Source organism: Carcharodon carcharias, chromosome 21 (assembly GCF_017639515.1).
Source record: "Carcharodon carcharias isolate sCarCar2 chromosome 21, sCarCar2.pri, whole genome shotgun sequence".
Taxonomy (NCBI): Eukaryota; Metazoa; Chordata; class Chondrichthyes; order Lamniformes; family Lamnidae; genus Carcharodon; species Carcharodon carcharias.
Genome location: NC_054487.1, coordinates 47,340,044 through 47,359,480, shown reverse-complemented (window position 1 = coordinate 47,359,480; position 19,437 = coordinate 47,340,044). Strand labels below are relative to the sequence as shown.

The following is a 19,437-nucleotide window of genomic DNA, read 5'->3' as shown; positions in this document are numbered from 1 at the left end:
AAAAACTTTACGCACACACCGTGATAGTGTGCTTGAGGCTGCAATACCATAGACTCGCTGATTGCATCCAACAGCAATAAAAGACCTTTAGTCTATCCTACTTTTTACCTCAGTTGATTTATACAGTACAGGAACTAATGTTTTGCTGGTGAACCTGTATCAAATATTTAAATAAAATAAAGTTTATTTTAATGTTGTCTCGGGTTTCTTACTGGGATTTAGTATTTGTGGTATAGTCACTGCAAGCAAACCTGAGACTGGCGATTAAATATTACAATTTCAGCAGCAGAGAACACATCAAATGTTACAAAAAAAGACAATATTAAACAAAGAAACGAAGAACAAACATTCTGTGAATCTGTGCATCAGTGCAGAATGATTTTCATGTCAACAATTTAGTGTAACAACTGTAACATTATAGAATAAACCGGGGGAAAAACTTACAAAATAGAAACAAAAGCTTGCAACCCTGTAACTAAACTACTGCATCACAAAAAACAGTGGCTGTATGTATTGGTAACAAGAATGGATTTCCACAGAAATCTTCCAAAATTATTCTCAGTTTGTTAAAAGGATGCTTGGGTATCTTACTGCAGTGCTACATCCATAAGATATTGCTTACTTAGTTGCTACCTGTTCATAGATACATTCAACAGACTAGAGAAAAAGGCATCATTTATTCTTGTAAACCAGTTTTAACCAAATCCCTACACAGATAGAAATGCTACAATTTAAAGTACATTTTTTACACCTGAGTTTCTCGTAATACCTATTTTTTTTAAAAAAATGAAAAATTGCATCTACCCATTGAACTAGAACACTGAAATGCTGTCACAACAATGTCCTCTTAGATCTTGGCTCCACTTGCAATCATCCATCTTGCTCATTTCTGTGGAACAGAAAAGGACATCAGTGTTCTTTCAACCAATACAAATGAAGAATAGCTAACATGTCCTTCCAAGTAGCAGTTACAGTTCAAAAATATTCCTATGACTGTAGGTGGATTAAGGCCTGTTTAGTACTTTTATATAGCAGGTAAATCATTTCAGTAACATAGCATGCTATCAGAAATAATAAATTAAATGTCAAAGTAGATAGGGGCAATAAATTTACTTGTCCTGGTCATTGTAGAGACTCACTGTAGTAATAGAGCAAATAAATAATTTAATATCTTCATTTATTTCTAATTTTAAAGTACAAGCTGCAATTTGGAGACCCATTGGCAACAACTCCTTTCCATAAAACTGGATTTTTGTGGCTTAATTTCATCCCTTCCTCAAGTCACGATCTCACCAAATCTATTATTGTTAAGACTGGGTCTTCATCGGTTTTGTGGTAAGGATGTCATTAGCGTTAATTATGCAGTACAGAATTGTTACAATAAAGTAAAAGCTGGTGCTCAAATTGATGAACAAATGATGCCATCAATAAATTAATCCAGTGTAGATACACTATTGTTAAAAAACATAGCCTGCTTCCAATAGCAGCAGAATTATTGCCAATACATTCCTTTCGGTTTGGGGGGGCGGGGGGGGGGGGGTGAAGAGAGAAAGAGAGAGAGAGAGATGGTGAGCGAAGTATGGTACATTACCTCTTTGGATATTAATTGGCTAATTATTTTTGGGCCAGCCACGTGTCTAACATGTGCTGAAACTTATCACCACACTTAAGAGCCACCAAACCAAGCTACCTGGAAATCTTTTGTTTTGTTTTCCCAGTCCTTTGAGTGGAAACAATCTGATTACAACACTGACCACACTTTACTACTGTAAAGAACTTTGGGGCAAATAAACTCTAGTTTTTCTTTCCTACTTAGCAGAATTTAAAAATAAATCTTCAATACATAACTATCTGCACTTCCAAAAGATTATTCATTGCATATAAAGTGCTGCGGGGTGCCCTGAGGATGTGGCAAGGCTCTAAGATCATAAGAAATAGGAGCAAAAGTGGGCCATTCAACCCATTGAGCATGTGCTGCCATTCAGTAAGATCATGGTTGATCTGAATGTGGCCTTAACTCCACTTTCCTTCTTGCCCCCCAAAGCCCTTAGCTTCCTTGTTGATCGAAAATCTGTCTAACTCAGCCTTGAAATTATTCAATGATGCATCCTCCATGGCTCTCTATCGAAGAGAGGTCCAAAGACTAACGACCCTCAGAGAAGAAATTCTTCCTCGTTCTCTGAACTGAATGGGAGAGCCCTTATCTTTAAACTGTGTCCCCTAGTTCCTGACAAGGGAAACATCTTCTCAGCATCCCCCTATCAAGCTCCTTCAGAATTCCAAGTTTCAATAAGATGATTGATCATGCTTCTAAACTCCAATGAGTATAGAACCAACCTGCTAAAAGTATAAAAGTGAAGATGTTTTGCTACAGTCATATAGGCATTGGTGAGACCACATCTGGAGTGCTGTGTACAGTTTTGGTCTCCTCATTTAAGAAATGATATAAATGTGTTTAGAAGCAGTTCAGACAAGCGTCATTTGGCTGATTCCTGGGTTTAAGGAGTTATCTTAGGAGAAAAGTTGACACACGAACACACGAATTAGGAACAGGAGGCCATTCATCCCCTCGAGCCGGTTCTGCCATTCAATAAGATCATGGCTCAGCATGGGAGCGGAGGGGGGCTGATCATCTTATCAGAAAAGGTTGGACAGGCTGGGCCTGTATGCACTGGAGTTTAGAAGAATGAGAGGTGACCTTATTAAACATACAAGATCCTGAGATGACTTGACAGGGCAGGTGCTGAGAGGATGTTTCTCCTTCTGGAAGAGACTAGGATAAGTGACACATAAGGGATCTCCCATTTAAGATGAAGATGAGGATAAGTTTTTACTCTGTGAGGGTCATGAGTCTTTGGAACTCTCCTCCCCAGAGAGTGGAGGCAGGAGGTAGGCAGGAATGTGGAGTTGAGGCCACAATCAGATCAGCCACGATCTTATTGAATGGCGGATCTCTCTGAAAAGCTACCAACGCAAGTATATCCTTCAAGTAAGGAGACCAGAATAGCACATAGTACTCTAGGTGCAGTCTCACTAATGCCCTGTACAGTAGTAGCAAGACTTCCCTACTTTTATACTCCATCCCCCTTGCAGTAAAGGCCAACATTCCATTTGCCTTCTGAACTATTTTCAGGACCTGCATGCTAACCTTTTGTGATTCATGTACAAGGACACCCGGATCCTCTTGAGCCACAACAGTCCACAGTCTCTCTCCATTTAGCAAATATTCTGCTTTTCTATTCTTCCTGCCAAAGTGGACAACCTCACATTTTCCCACATTATACTCCATCTGCCAAATTTTTGCCCACTCACTTAACCTATTTAAATCCATTTACAGACTATTTTTTATCTTCCTCAACTTGCTTTTCTACCTATCTCTGTATCATCATCAAATTTGGCTGTAACACAGTTGGCCCCTTCATCAAAGTTATTAATGTAAATCACAAATAGTTGAGGCGCCAGCACTGATCCCTGAGGCATTCTACTCATTATAGTTTGTCAACCTGAAAATGACCCATATATCCCTACTCTCTGTTTCCTGTTAGTTAGCTAATCCTCTATTCATGCTATTATATCACCCCCAAAAACCCAAGCTCTTTTCTTCTGCAGTAACCTTTTATGTGGAACCTTATTGAATGCCTTTTAGAAATCCAAATACATTCCACCTACTGGTTCCTCTTCATCCGCCTTGCTTGTTACATCCTCAAAGAATTCCCTTTCACAAAACCATGTTGACTCTGCCTAATTGTTATGATTTCCTAAATATCCTGCTGCTACTTCCATAATAATGGATTCCATCATTTTCCCAATGACAGATGTTAAACTAACTGGCCTATATTTTCCTGCTTTCTGTCTTCTTCAAATAGTGGTGTTACACGTGAAGTTTTCCAATCTGCTGGGACCTTTCCAGAATCTAGGGAATTATGGAAGATTACAACCAATACATTCACTATCTCTGCAGCCATTTTTTTTAAGACTCTAGGATGCAGGTCATCAGGTCCAGGGGATGTGGTAGCTTTTGGTCCCATTAGTTTTCCTAGTGCTTTTTCTCTAATATTGTGATTATTTTAATTTCCTTCCTCCCTTTTGCCTCTCAATCTTCTATGAATCTTGGGATACTTCTAAGTGCCTTCTACTCTGAAGACAGATACAAAATAATTGTTCAAAGTCTCTGCCATTTCCTTGTTTTCCATTATTAATTTTCTATTTTCACCATCTAATGAACCAACATTTGATTTAGCTCCTATTTTCCTTTTTATATAATTGTAGAAGTTTTCACTGCCTGTTTTTATATTTATTGCTAGTTTTCTCTCATACTCCAATCTCCAATTTCTTCAATATTGCTGAAAAGAGAGACATGTGGCCAAATCTTTTTGTCTTGCACTCATCAGGATAAAGGTAAGAATGCCAAATTTTAAACCACCACAGCAATTTATTTTACAGGAGAAAAGAGGGTTGATCATTTGGCATGTTGACTCTGATGGCTAATGTGTTGCCATAGAGAAAGCATGTATTTATATTTCTTACTAGTTTTATCTCATACTCCAATTTCTACTTCTATGTTATTCTTTTAGACATCCATTGCTGATTTCTAAGATTTTTCCAATCCTCTGAGCTACCACTAATCTTTGCAGTATTGTAACCCTTTTCTTTCAATTTGATACCATCCTTAACTTCCTTAGTTAGCCATGGATGGGGCATCTTTCTTGCTGAGTCCTTCTTTCTCAATGGAATATCTTTGTTGAGAGTTATGAAATATCTCCTTAAATGTCTGCCACTGCGTCACTACCATCCTACTTTTTAGCCTATTTTCCCAACCCACTTTAGCCAACACTATCTTTTTACCTTTGGAATTGCCTTTATTTAAGCTTAAGGCACTAGTTATTATACCCACATTTCTCACCTGAAGGTGAAATCCTATCATGTCACGAATGCTCCTACATTTTCTATTGAGATCATTAATTAATCCTGTCTCATTACACATTACCAAATCTAAAATAACCGATCCCTGGTTGATTCCAGAATGTATTATTCTTAGAAACCATTCAGAATACACTATATGAATTCACCCCACAAGTTACCTTTGCCGATTTGACTCGTCTAACCAATATGAAAATTAAATTCTCATACGATTATTGCAGTATCTTTCTTACAAGCCTCCATTGTTTATTGATAGATGTTCTGTCCTATAGTGTAGCCACAGTGAGGAGGCCTATAAAATACTTTTACCAGTGATTCTTCTTTTGCAATTTCTTATCTCCACCCAAACTGATTTTGATTCTATATCTTCATCTCCTGATCGAAGATCATTTCTCACTACTGTACTGATCATCCTTAATTAGCAAAGCTACCCCACCTCCTTTTCCTTTCTTCTTGTCCTTCTGTAATGTCAAATACCCTTGAATTTTCACTTTGCAACCACTTCTCTAAAATGGTTATATCATACTCATTTGTTTTTATTTATGCTATCAATTCATCCATCTTGTTATGAATGCATGCTTGCAGTCAAATAAAAAGACTTTAATTCCATCTTTTTCCCATCTTTCCCGACTCTGACCATATTTGCTGGTACACTGTTAAAGTTGCACTCTCCATCCCTTCCTGTCAAACTCTGGTTCTCATTACCTGTATTGCTACCCTGCACAATTCACTTGTCCTTTCTCATAACTTTTTGAATCCTACGCCCCCACCCCCACTATTTATTTTAAAGCTCCTTCTACAGCCCTAGTTATACAATTTTACATATTTGTCAATCTCTCCTTAGCTGTTACTTATCCCTGACCTTCTATCTTGCTCCACACTCTCTTTAACAGTATAAAATCCATCAAATTTCTACTTTTCTTTAGCTCTAAAAAAGAGTCATATGGACATGACACTAACTCTGGTTCTCTTGCCTCAGATGCTGCCAGATCTGCTGAGCTTTTCCAGCATTTTCTATTTTTATTTCAGATTCCAGCATCCGCAGTATTTTGCTTTTATATATTATACAATTTTACAATGTGCCAGGACGTTGGTCCCAGCGCAGCTCAGGTGAAGGCCTTCCAACAGTACACCTTCTTTCCCTAGAACTGGTGCCATTGTCCAATGAGTCAAAACTGATTTGTCCCACACTAATCTTTGAGCCACACATTCAACTCTCTGATCTTATTTACCCTATGCCAATTTGTTTGTTGCTTAGGTAGTAATCCAGAGGTTTTGACTTTTGTTGTTCTGCTTTTTAATTAACCCTTAGATGCTCATACTGCCTCAGCAGAACCTCTTTCTTACTCCTACTTATGTCATTGGTACCTATGTGGATCACGACAACTGGACCTTCCCCTCCCATGTCAAGATCCTCTCTAGTCCTGAGGTGATGTCCTTAACCCAGCCTTTGGGATGCATGCTGTCAGTTGCAGAGAACAGCCTGCATCCTCCTAACTATACTGTCTCCTACTACAACTGCATTCCTTTTTACGTTCCCCCCCCCCACTTGAATGGCCCCCAGAACCATGTTTGGTGGGGATCAGTTTCCTCATTCTCCCTAAAGTCCCTATTCTCATCTCACAAGCAGCAAGAATATCGTATTGTTGGGCAATTGCTAGGGCTGAGGTTCCATCATTGCTACCTTCTGGATCCCCATATCTGCCTCTCTTACAGTCCCACCCATCTGTCCTTGACCACAGACCAAATCTGAATAACTTAGCTTAAAGGGTGTGAGTGCCCCCTGGAACAAAGTCTTCAGGTAACTTTTCCCCTCCCTAATGCATTTTGGGAGGACTAACACGGCAAGGGAATACACAATGAATGATAGGACCCTAGGAAGTACAGAGGATAAGAGGGACCTTGGTGTACATGTCCATAAATACCTGAAGGCAGCAAGCACATAAGGTGGTTAAGAAGGCCATGTGGGATGCTTGCCTTTATTAGCCGAGGCATAGACTAGAAGATCAGGGAGGTTATGTTGGAGCTGCATAAAATGCTAGTTAGGCCACAGCTGGAATACTGGTGGAGTTCTGGTCGCCATACTATAGGAAGGATGTGATTGCACTGGAGAGGATGCAGAGGAGATTCACAAGGATGTTGTCTGGGCTCAAGCGTTTCAGCTATGAAGGGAGACTGGATAGGCTAGGGCTGTTTTCCTAGCAGAACAGAGATGGCTGACCAAGGGGTATAGATTTAAGGTAAAGGGCAGGAGGTTTAGAGGGGATCTGAGGAAAAAAAAATTCATCCAGAGGGTGGTTGGAATCTGGAACACACTACCTGAGAGGCTGGTAGAGGCAGGAACCCTCACAATATTTAAGAAGTATTTAAATGAGCACTTGAAATGCCACAGCATAGAGGGTTACGGGCCAAGTGCTGGAAAATAGATTAGAATGGATAGGTGCTTGATAGCTGGCACAGACATGATGGGCTGAAGGGCCTGTTTTTGTGCTGTATAACTCTATGACTCTAATGCATTGCAGTGTCCAAAGTTCAGACACAGCTCATCAACTCTGGAGCTCTAAATAAATGTAAGTCTTTTTCTTCCAAATGTTTAGCAATTATTATTGGAATAGAGTTGAATAGGATCAGGATGATTTTATTCCCAAAGCAGTTTAATCATCAGAAACAATTTCTTCATTTTCACATTCAACTAACATTTAAAATCACAAACACAGGAATTAACGCAATGCCCGGAATGCCAATCACACAAGAAAACCTGAGCCCTAAAATCAAATTCCCTTCATAAAGCCTTGGTGCACATCTCTCCTCATATAAGATCCCATAAAAACCCATTCATTTGACCAAACATTTAGCCCTTCTCCTAATACTTCCTTCTTTGATGCAACATACTTCTTTGATTCTGCTTTCTGCTGTGGGATGGTTTTCTATGTCAAGACTCCATATGATTACATACTATTGAAATGTAATGAATATGGGATACAGTAAATAAAAATACCTCTGCTGCATTTCCAAACATTGTGAAAGAATTTTTACTTACCTGATCAGCAAATGAAGTAGGCATCTTCTGCTCAACTTCCTTACCCATTTCTGCTCCTGACACTGATTTCTGATATGGGTGCTCCTGCACAGGCATTCTATTAAAACCAAACAACATAGAATTCTTAATGTTTCCACACCACTTTGATAAATGAATATTTCCTGAATTCAAGGGAAGGAGACAGATGCATTCAGCAGTTGATGAGTGAACATTACTTTTTAAAAATACCAACAACTTTCTCCCAAACAGGCAATGTTAAGAGGCCATTTAAATCACAATTACAAAGGTCAGAGGGCTGCAAATTGCCTTCAGAAATCATTATGTCCACAGTAGTCATTATCAACCACGCTAACATTGTGGATACTGCACAGGGGAAGGGAGCATCTGAAGAACGACTGACAATTGGGCAAGATATCATAACTGAGAGATTCATCCTACAATTGTATTGGAAAGATTTCCCCTTGGGAAATTAGAACCAACAAATCCCAGGCCTCTTGATAGTTTCTATTCTTTTTATTCTAAAACTACTGCCTACGTATTGTTATAAATTTCTAAAATTTTGTGGATTAAAAAGTCTAGATTCTAAATACATGGTTCAGTATAACTAACTCACAAGGCACTGAAATGCAATGACAAGAGCGAACACAGGGCTCTTGCCCCAGACTGGATAATTTTGTCAACACGGCTTCCAATTTCCACCCTTCCCTCACCTTCAGATTGCCCATCACCGAATCTTCACTTTCTAGATTTATTTCCATTCGTGCCATAGGTTGTGAACCAATGGGTGAAATCGTCCGGTCCCGTTGGCAGTGGGCGTGATGGGGGGCACGAGTGGACACTATCGCGAAAAGGCCAAAAATTGGTCTTACGCCATCATGAAACCAGTTTGTGATCGTCCAGTTCACTCATCAATGGCAGGCTGTATTTCCTGCTGCCGCATGTCGGGAACCTAATTTCAATACTTTAGCATCTCATTATAAGTGCTGCTCACTGGAATCATTCCCCCTATGCTGGATCACTCGGGCACGTTGGCGTGTTTCACAACTGTACATCAGTGACATGTGCCAGGTGAGCTGCACTTCGCTCAGGACTTTGAGGTTTGTTTGTCTACCTTGCTTTGGGAAGCACTAGTGGTCATTAACACCAGGGTTTGCAGGCAGCACCACATCACTTTTAAGGGGGCTCATGGGCAGGTCTCTGCCTACCAATAAGGCAAGTGTGGTTTTTCAATGGTTGCAGGGCTAGGGCTTGCTTGGGGAAGGGGGAAGAAATGACCACAGGCAAGGGAAGAGGCTGTAGGGTGAGGACTGTCCTGAGGAAAGGGGGTATCCCAGGGTACGTGTGGGGGCACATGTTGATCTGTGCAAGTGGTCTCAAGATGGTGAGGGCTGAGGAGACAGTCTCCAGAGATGAGGCCAGATAGGGATGTGAGGGTTTGTGTGTGCGAATGGGTGGTGATGTCCCTCAAGCTGGTAGTGAGTGAGATGCCAATAAATGTGTGATGGGCTTGTGAGTGGGTGAGTTGAGATTGATTACGATAGTTGCCTCAACCTGGCATCACAAATGAGATCATTCATCCTCTTTCTGCATTGGATAGCTGACCTCTTGTGTACAGTGCTGGCACTGACATGCTTTGCCACCACCTGCCAAGCCAGATTGGCGAGACTGACGGGCCTCCTGCAGCCAGGGCAGGGGTACAGGACATTGTGGTGGACCTCCACCTCGTCTAATCCTAGGGATGTGTCACTGAATCATTGGGGGGGGGGGGCACTCTTCTTGGCTTTTGGAGCCATGTCTTCACCGGAGCAGTCCTGGGCTGCAAGCATTGAGAGCTGTGCGTGCAGCTGCAGTTTAAATATGGTCCCCGGCATGAGGAAGTGGTGTGGTGTGCATATCGGAGGCTACAGAAATGGGTAAGGAAGTTGAGCAGAAGATGCCTACTTCATTTGCTGATCAGGTGAGCAATCATTCTTTCACAATGTTTGGAAATACAGCAGAGGTATTTTTATTCACTGTATCCCATATTTATTACATTTCAATAGTTGGCAATAGTGCTTCCTGTGGCTGCATAATTAATGAGACAGGGAGGGGACGATTTGGTGCGAAAACCTGCTATTGCGGCCAGCGGGTAAAATGCCTTTTTTCATGCCCATTACTGTACTTAGTGCAAATTTGGGATAATTCTGTCCAGAGTCTACTATAAGCTCACCAAGTCCCATGGCCGTATTGCTTATATTTCTTCACACTCTATTTCCTGTGAGGACTCTATCCATTGTCCCAAGTTCTTCTCTGTAGTTAATGTTTTGACGATGCCATCTTCCATAATAGCACCTCTGGCCAACCCCTTTCTTCTCAAATAAGGATTCCCCTCCACTGTGCTTGATAGGGCTCTCAACTGTGCCCATCCCATTTCCCACATTTCTGCCCTCACTCCTTCACCTACCCCTTAAGATTAATGATAGGGTTTCCCTTGTCCTCAGCTTCCACCCCACCAGTCTCCACACTCAACAGACGATCCATCATAATTTCTGCAACCTCCAGTGTGACGCCACCAAACAGATCTTGCCCGTTGCTTTCAGCATTTTGAAAGACCGCTTCTTCTGTGACAACCTGGTCCACACTTCAATGACCCCAAATACCCCTGTTTGCACACCTTCCCATGCAAGCACAAGAAATGCAACACCTACTTTTTTACCTCCTCCCTTCCCACCATCCAGTGACCCGAATATTCTTTCCAGATGAAGCAATGATTTACTTGTACCCTTTCAATTTAGTATACTGTATTCACTGCTCACTAAGCAGTCTCCTCTACACTGGGGAGTCCAAATGCTGATTTGGTGATTGCCCTGTGGTACACCTCTCTTCGGTCTGCGAGCATGACCCTGGGTTTAAGGTCACCTGTCTTTTTTATTCTCCATCCTGCTCTCGTTCTGAGCTTCCTGTCCAGAGTCTCCCACACTGTTCTACGTAATGTAAGCTCGAGGAACAGCACCTCAACTTTCGATTAAGCATTTTACAGCCATCTGGACTGAACCAGAGTTCAACAATTTCAAGACATAACCACTGCTCCCATTTTTTGGGTCAGCAATTGATGATAATGATTGTGCTTTTGTCAATTTCAGCTTCTCTAGACCCATCTTTTATTTCTTTACTTGTCCCCTACCACCTTCTTTGCTTTACACCATCAGCCCTTTTGTCAATAAATCACATTTGCCTTTCGCCCTAACATAGACCTTTCCTTTTGTTCTTTTCTTCCTTTCGTTATACTTGTGTAAACCTGTTATATTTCTAACTTTTTCCAGTTCAGATGAAGTATTGACTCTTGTTTCCTTCACTTCCAGGATTTTCTGTTTTTATGTATTTTGCTTCCGTATCTTTTCTCACTCCAGAACAATTTCTGGAGATGTCCAACGATCTATCCTTAGAATCTCTCCTCTCTGACTCATCATCAAGTTCCCTTATGAGATTTCATCCATAGGGGCAGGGCCAATGTTCACATGTTATACCTCTCTTCCTGACCTCTCCACTACCAGACTGTTTGTTGGAGGCCAACTATCTCAGCCACAGGAGTTCCACAGATTAGTGTCCTAGGCCCAATCATCTTCAGCTGCTTCAATGACCTTCCTTCCATTATCAAGTCAGGAGAGGTGGGGATGTTTACAAGTGATTGCAGAGAGTTCAGTTTTATTTACGAACCCTCAGATAGTGAAGCAGTCTATGTTTGCATTCAGCAAGACCCTGACAGCTTTCAGGCTTAAACTGATTAAGTGGCAAGTAACATTCATGCCTCGTAAGTACTGAGCAATGATCATCTCCAGCAGGAGAAAGCCTAACCATCTTCTCTTGACATTCAATGGCATTATCACTGTGAATCCCCCACCATCAACATCTGAAGAGTTACAGTCAAGCAGAAAGTTAACAGGACCAGCCATATAAATACTATGGTTCCAAGAGCAGGTCAGAGGCTAGAAATTCTACAGTGAGTGACTCACCACCCCACAGCCTTTCCACTATCTACAAGGCACAAGTCAGGACTGTAATGGAATATGGTCCAGTTGGTTGGATATGTAACATTACAAAATATGGCTCTTCATGGTCCATGTGAATGGATCATAAGCACAGGAACCTTTAAAAGAAAAGTCTTCCCTCAACTGTCAACTTTACACTTTAATATTACATATGCATTGCAAAATCCTGGAACTTCCAAACAGCACTGACTGAGGAAGCACCTACACCACAGAGACTTAAGTGGCTCACCACCACCTTCTCAAGGGCAATTAAGGATGGGCAATAAATACTGGCTTTACCAGTGATGGTCACATCCATTAAATTAAAAAAAAAATGAAATAATATTTTTCATTACATTCCTGAGAAGTTTAGATAGATGAAAATCTGTAACCTCAACAGCACATTGTTCTGATTTACTCAGCACTCCTAAGACATTGTGGTTGATCACAGCATTTTCCAAGCTGGTTAATTGCAGGAACACTGGATTCTATTGAGTCACATACCAGTCTTCTGCACCACTATTCATTTTGATCACTTAATGCTTTGTTAAGCTCCAACTCAGTCCCATACTTCTGTGCTCCTTGAAATCAGGAGAGTATTTGGGAAGTGAAATATGGTAAGACATTTCTGTTCCCCCCGCACCCTCCTTCCATTCTTTCCTAAAGACATCAAAGTGTAGGATGGAAGAATTTCTCAGTAGTGACCCTCTGATATTTTGCCCAGTTTACATGCATTCTTTAGATCCTCCCTCTCCTTGTGCTTTATAATCACAATGTTAATGTTGTTGATAATGTCTCCTTTAGTGGAAGAAGAGAAGCATTACATTCCCTGTAAGGTAGAAAAAAAGTTGATTTTTTACATTTATATTATACAGTTACACAACAGCTGGCAGCCTTCTTGTGTCTCAACCAACTCTTTATGTGCGAGCCTGAGCAGGTGGGGTGGGGGAGGTGAAAGGAAAGAAAAGCCACAACGAAATCTCTTCTTATGTTCATCCAACATCTGCATGCGAGCTACTTCCAGTACAGGTCATTAGACTATAATGAGGAATTAAAGCCTTTGCTTAATTTTCCCCTCATTGCCCCAAGTAAGCTAAAGGCTGTTCCATATAGGATTATCTATTTCAGCGGAGACGAGGGACTCTACTGGCTCCTCAAGGTCTAGATGAATGGATCATAAGCACAGGAACCATTAAAAGAAAAGTCTTTCCTCAATTATCAACTTTACACTTCAATAATACAAATGTAGACTGCTGCCTGCTCACGTTGCTCTCATGCGATAAATTGGGAATTGTGACTGTTGGCTTAGAGTAGAGAACCAGGTCCTTAGAAGGTGCTGCCACAGCACAGCATTTCCAAGTTTATTGCTCTGAACTAATTACTTACAAAAGGTGCTCGAGAATAACAAATGATATAGCAGAGAAACAGACTATTTAGCCAATCATATCCCATCAATGTGATAACACAGGTCTGTTCTAGTCCTCACTGTTGTCTCTCTTCACTCAAGTTACCTAAATCTAGTATCAAGCACAGCATTTGCCAAAGCCTGTCCTGCGTCAAACTGAAATGTGGTGCTGTATTATATGAAAAGCATGTGAGCATTTTCCTTTCCTGCACAGAACCATAAATCTCAAAACCACCTACAGCAATATTAAGAGTTTCAACACATATATACTGTTTCTCATCAGAGTGTGAATGGGTGAAATAACTATTCAATATGGCAGGTGGAAATGCTTTAATATCTTTTTTAAATGGCAAAATGAATTTGTAGTAAAAATTGCCCCGGCACAGTTTGAATTTAATAGGGTGTTAAACTTCAAAATTTTGTTAAATTAGAAGCTCCAAGCTGTTTAATCACAATAAGTGGCTAGGACTCAAAAAATAAACTTCTCACTACAGTTCTTACAGCTCATTTTAACTTTTCACTACACAATAATTTTACTCAACAGTTGCGGAGTCTGAATATGGGTTTCTTGTGGTGTTTTAACAGTTCCCTGTTAATTCCCTCTCATAAGGGGAACTGTGTAAGAGTATTATAAACACAAAGCTTTGTTAGGTCTTATTTTGTCAGTAATACAAAGCCCAGCATTGTTTGGCGAGCTGTGTTTCAAAATTTCTTTAATAAAAATTAACTGCGATAAATTTTGCATTTACACTGTATTTTTTATTTTATATTTTATAAATATAGGTATTATTAAAAGAAGTCCAATCTAATTAAAGCATCTCAGACTTATCTTTAAGATGTCTGTATTACTCTTATCTAGGAAAAGATACCATAAATCCTATCTTGTTATATTTTTAAATTTACATAGAATTATGTAGGATAACACAGAATATATGGCACAAACAGGCCAATCAGTCTATGATGGTGTTTACGCTCCACTCAAGCCTCCCGTCTTTCTCAGTTAAATCTACCATCATAACCATTTATTCTCTTCTTCATATGCTTGTCTGGTCTCCCCTTAAATGCATCTATACTACTTACTTCAATATTTCCCTGTGCTAGCGAGTTCCACATTCTTACTGCTATTTGTGGCACGAAGTTTCTTTTGAATTCCCTATTGGATTTCTTGGTGATATCTTATATTGATGACCTCTAGTTAAGTTATTCACAAGAAGAAATATTCTCTCTGTACTCACTCTATCAAAACCTTTCATAATTTTAACGACCTCTATTAGGTCACCCCTCAGCCTTCATTTTTCAAGAGAGAAGTGACCCAACTTGTCAATTTGTTGCTGATCTAAACTCATGCATTTCTGGTATCGTTATTGTAAATTTTCTCTGCAGTCTCTTCAATGCCTTTTTAAAAGGTGATCAGAACTGCACGCAGTATTCTTAAAGTGTGGTCTAACCAAAGTTTGATATAGGTTTAGCATAACTTTCCTTTTCAATTCTATCCCTCTAGAAATAAAACCTTGTGCTTGGTTTGATTTTTTTTTATGACCTTGCTAACCTGTGGTGCAACTTTCAATGATTGATGCATCTGTATTCCGAGATTCTCACCTAGAATTGCATCTTTCAAGTTTCCACCTCTCTATTCTTCCTATCAGAATGGACTACCTCACATTTACCTGTGTTGAACTTGCTTTGCCAATTATTGGCCCAATTACAAGTTTAGTAAAGTCCTCCCATAATTTGTTGCAGTCCTCCTCAGTATTTAAATAGGCTAGACAGGTACAAGACCCACAATTATTTAATTGATTTTTATGTTTAATTAGAGTGCTTTTAAGAAGCCAATTTAAAACTGAAAGCATTGCATACTGAATGGAGCTAGGCTTGCTAATTTTATTTTAGTTCTTCAAAACAATGAATCACACATTCAAAGAAAAAACATGCAAATCAGTTGTCTTACCCTCTTATATTGTAAGGTTCTTCTGGTGGTCTAATTCCCTGTTGCTGCATCATCATATTATGATACTGACCCATTCTTTCATCAGATCGACTATACAAAGGCATTCTGGCTTGTGGCTGGCCATTTATCTGATGAGGTGGGATACGATGACGTGAAGTCCCCAACATGGAGTGAGGAGGTCGCCGAGTTGCATAAGGGTTTGTGTTAAAAAGAGATGGAGACTGAGCAGAATAGACAGATGAATGCGAAAGAATACCATGGGGACCTTGGATCCCTGGATGCATTCCAGGTCCCCTGTATATCAGTCCGCTTGCAGGCTGTGCACTTTGTCTTTTAGCAGCAGCGTTATGACTGTCTAAATCCAGGATTTCCTTTGGACTTTCAGGCCTTTCCTGTTCTTTATTTAATTTTTCCTCTTTGATGGTGTGAGACATATTGTTGGTCCCCTGGCTCGTGTCTTTGTTTTCTTTAGAGTTTCCATTCATCCCTTCTTGCATTGCATTTGCTGATGTATGACTCTCCGATGACCCCTCCGAACCCTTCAAAGGAACACCAGGCCCTGGTGTTTTCCCATTTCCATTATGTACTGATAAATGGCTAGACTGCTGGAGATGATGACCTGTTGGTGATAGGGCCTGGGGCCAGTCCTCTGTAGGATAACCTTGCCCTTGAGAGTAAGTGTAATAATGAGGATGTTGATATTGGTGGTATGGTGATTGAATTTGTTGCTGGGAAGCATGATATGGATAACATTGGACTTGGTGCTGAAAGGCAGGGTAGATCCCTGGTGGCAACTGCTGAGAAAAATTTGGATTAGGAAAAGGCTGCCGGTTCGTGAATGTCTGGGGTCCACCCATGTTTCTTCCAAAGGGTCTGCAACCACGAGCCATACCATACTGACCTGCAACTGAGTAGTCTGGGTTATGTCCATACTGTGTGTGTGTCAGCATTCCCATCATCCCAGGATTATTTCCATTATTTTTTCCCTGTTTGCCTTGTGCTAAAGTATTGGAATTTTTCACAGAATTCTGATTTGTGTTCAGCAAACTTGTAGAGGCCAATTGGTCTGAAGATTCAGTGTAATGTATGGAGTTGGGGACATTTTGGTTGACCTGGTTATCATTCTGGTCCTTGACCTCAGCTTCATTTTGATTTTCAACATTTTTCTCTCTGCCTACTCTGCCACCGAGTTTTTTATTATTCTTTGCCCTGCTCTTTGCAGTCCTTTTTTTGGAATCTGGAATTTGTTTGTTTGGTTCTTTTTGTGTCTTTACTACTGAACTACTAATATCTTTCAATTTAATGTTGTATGTGTCTTCCTCTTCAATATTGATGGATCTCAACCCATTACTTTGACTCTCACTTGTTCCGGGTTCAGTAAAATTGGCTGAATTCAGTTTGATGTCGCCTTCGGAGAGCTGTGGTGCTGTCTGTTCAGTAATTGTAGGCGAGATTCCTGAATCTTTGTATTGCTGTTTTTGCTCCCCACCAGTTGGCGTGTTTTTGATTGGCTCCGTCTCTGTTCAAGGATAAACAAATCACATTCAGTGACAGCTATTATCAAATTTAATATTTTTAATCTCAAGTCTTTTCAGGAAAGAGGTTGGGGTTAGGGAGAAGGGTAGATTGAACTAGTGGTGATCGCATCCCCTATCAATTGACCCTGGTCACACTGCTCATTGGGGAATGTTGTGCCAAATAATTTTAAAACATTTATTTGGGAAAGAGGACAGCAATTGGGAGGGAAACACAATTAATTTATATAAAAGCAAAACACTGCAGATGCTGGAGATCTGAAATAAAAAAAGTGCTGGAAAAACTCAGGTCTGGTAGCATCTGTGGAGAGAGAAATAGAGTTAACTTTTCGAGTCCAATATGACTCCTCTTCGGCACTGGAGAGGGGTAGAAATGTAATGAGTTTTATGCTGTTGAGAAAGGGTGAAGAGGCAGGTGGAGCAAAAGAGAAGGTCAGGGAGCCAGGGAGATAAAATGCCAAAGGTGTCATGGAACACAGGCAAATGATAGTATTAAAGACACATAGCTTGGTCAGAGTAGGTGTTAATAGCAGGATAAAGATGAGTGCTGTCTAAAAGCAAAAACATGAGAACAAAATACTGGCACTAGGGGAAATAAAATTTAAAATGGAGGACAACGTTATGGTCTGAAGTAGTTGAACTCAATGTTGCATCCAGAAGGCTGTAAAGTACCTAATCATAAGATGAGGTGTTGTTCCTCCAGTCTGCGTGGGGCTTCATTGGAACACTGTAGCAAGCTGAGGATGGAAATGTGAGCAATGATATCCAGAGCAAGATGGTGAATTGAGATGGCAAACGACAGGAAGTTCAGGGTCACGTTACAGCCTCCCGGACTTAACATTGAGTTCAACTTCAGGTCATGAACTCTCTCCTCTATCCCCACCCCTTTTCCAATCCCCTTTTTTCTAATAATTATATATTTTATATATTTTTCTTTTCCCAACTATTTCTGTTATTATTTTTAAAATTATTTCCATCCATTGTTTTATCTCCACCTTTCAGCCCATTTCGATCCCTTCCCCCCACCCTACACCCACTAGGGCTATCTGTACCTTGCTCGTCCTGCTTTCTACCCTTAATGTCACCATTAGCACATCCTTTAGCTAATATCACCACCGTCAACACCCCTTTGTCCTTTTGTCTATGATATCTTTGGCAATCTCTCCTTTGCCTCCAACTATCACTGGCCCTCTATCCAGCTCTACCTGTCCCAACCCCTTTAAATAGCTTATATTTCACCTCCTTTCTACTTGTCTTCAGTTCTGATGAAGACTCAAAACATTAACTGTCTTCCTCTCCACAGATGCTGTCAGACCTGCTTTTCCAGTTATTTTTATTAGGAAGTTCGGGGTCACGCTTGCAGACTGAGTGAAGATGTTCCACAAAGCAGTCACCCACTCTGCGTTTAGTTTCCCTAACAGAGAAGACCACATTGGGAGCAGCGAATACAGTAGACCAAACTGAAAGAAGTGCAAGTGAATCCCTGCTTCACCTGGAAGGACTGTTTGGAGCCTTGGACAGTGAGGAGGGAAGCGGTGGGGCAAGTGTTACACCTCCTGTGATTGCATGGGAAGGGGATGAGGTGTTGGGGGTGAGAGGAGTGGACCAGGGTGTCATGGAGGGAACTGTCCCATCATTTAATGTTATCTTTAGCTTATACCAAAACTCCATTAAAAGGATTTTTTTTTACAAAATCTACAGTTGATCATCTGGACTTCAGCTTTGAACATGCAAGGCACATTTACCTTGAGTTTCATCAATATTTTCTGGCATCTCAGTATCTTGTGATGTTCCCAATGAATCAGCACAGTCTTCTAATGCTTGTTTGCGAGGTTGCATGCTAGGTGTACGGTGCTGGGCTCCACCATGCTGCTGTTGTGGTGCTGGTGCATGAGGGTCAGGAAGATATGCAGAAGAATGCCCTGGTGGACAGACAGGGGCAGAAAGTTGTTGCATTGCAATCATCTCTGGACTAGACAGCATAGAATCAATGTGGAGTCCTTGATGTGGTGGTCTCAAGAAAGGAGGTGGCATTCTTTGTATATTAGGCGTTTGGGGTGAATTCGGAAGTCTGGGATATCCAGGTGGCCCATTATGAGGTAGACAACCTGGCTGATCTGGCCAATGATTGAGTGGCACAGATGGTCTCATTAGATTGCGCTCCACCATTTGGGGAAATGGGCGATGCTGTGACTGTGGGGACTGGCCTGGACCAGCCAGTGGATTTTTTTCAACAGGTCTTAAAGGTCTTTCAATTGAACCATCATTATTGCCATTCCATACATGATGAGGTCCATGACGTGGGCCATTTGGATGACCATATGGGTTGTACACATGCCTCCCCTGAAAATCAGAGTTTGGGCGATGAACCGGTCCCTCTAGGCAATGTGCTGTATATCCTGGCTGAAATGGTTGGCTTGGGTACATACTTCCTTCCTGAGGTGGAGCACTCACTGTTCCAGGTGGCACTGATGGGGGTCTGGGGCCTAGAGAAGGTCCATGTACTGGTCCAGCATAAGTTGCTTTGTTTCCAGGTCCCATCATCCGTGGCCCCTGATGTTCATTCACAGTCACCTGATGCT

General features: G+C 40.9%; 1 protein-coding gene across 1 annotated transcript in view; it reads right to left on the bottom strand.

Annotated features, from left to right (window-relative positions):
* Window positions 1-658: 658 nt before the first annotated feature.
* The window catches only part of LOC121292973 (cat eye syndrome critical region protein 2), a 146,720-nt gene continuing 127,941 nt past the window's right edge, over window positions 659-19,437 (bottom strand). Inside the window, exons 16-19 of the mRNA XM_041215482.1 lie at window positions 18,601-19,435; window positions 15,321-16,839; window positions 7,961-8,057; window positions 659-889 (exon numbers count right to left, since the gene is read on the bottom strand). Of these exons, the coding sequence (XP_041071416.1) occupies window positions 884-889; window positions 7,961-8,057; window positions 15,321-16,839; window positions 18,601-19,435 (2,457 nt within the window). The 3' untranslated portion in view covers window positions 659-883. The remainder of the gene's footprint in view (window positions 890-7,960; window positions 8,058-15,320; window positions 16,840-18,600; window positions 19,436-19,437) is intronic.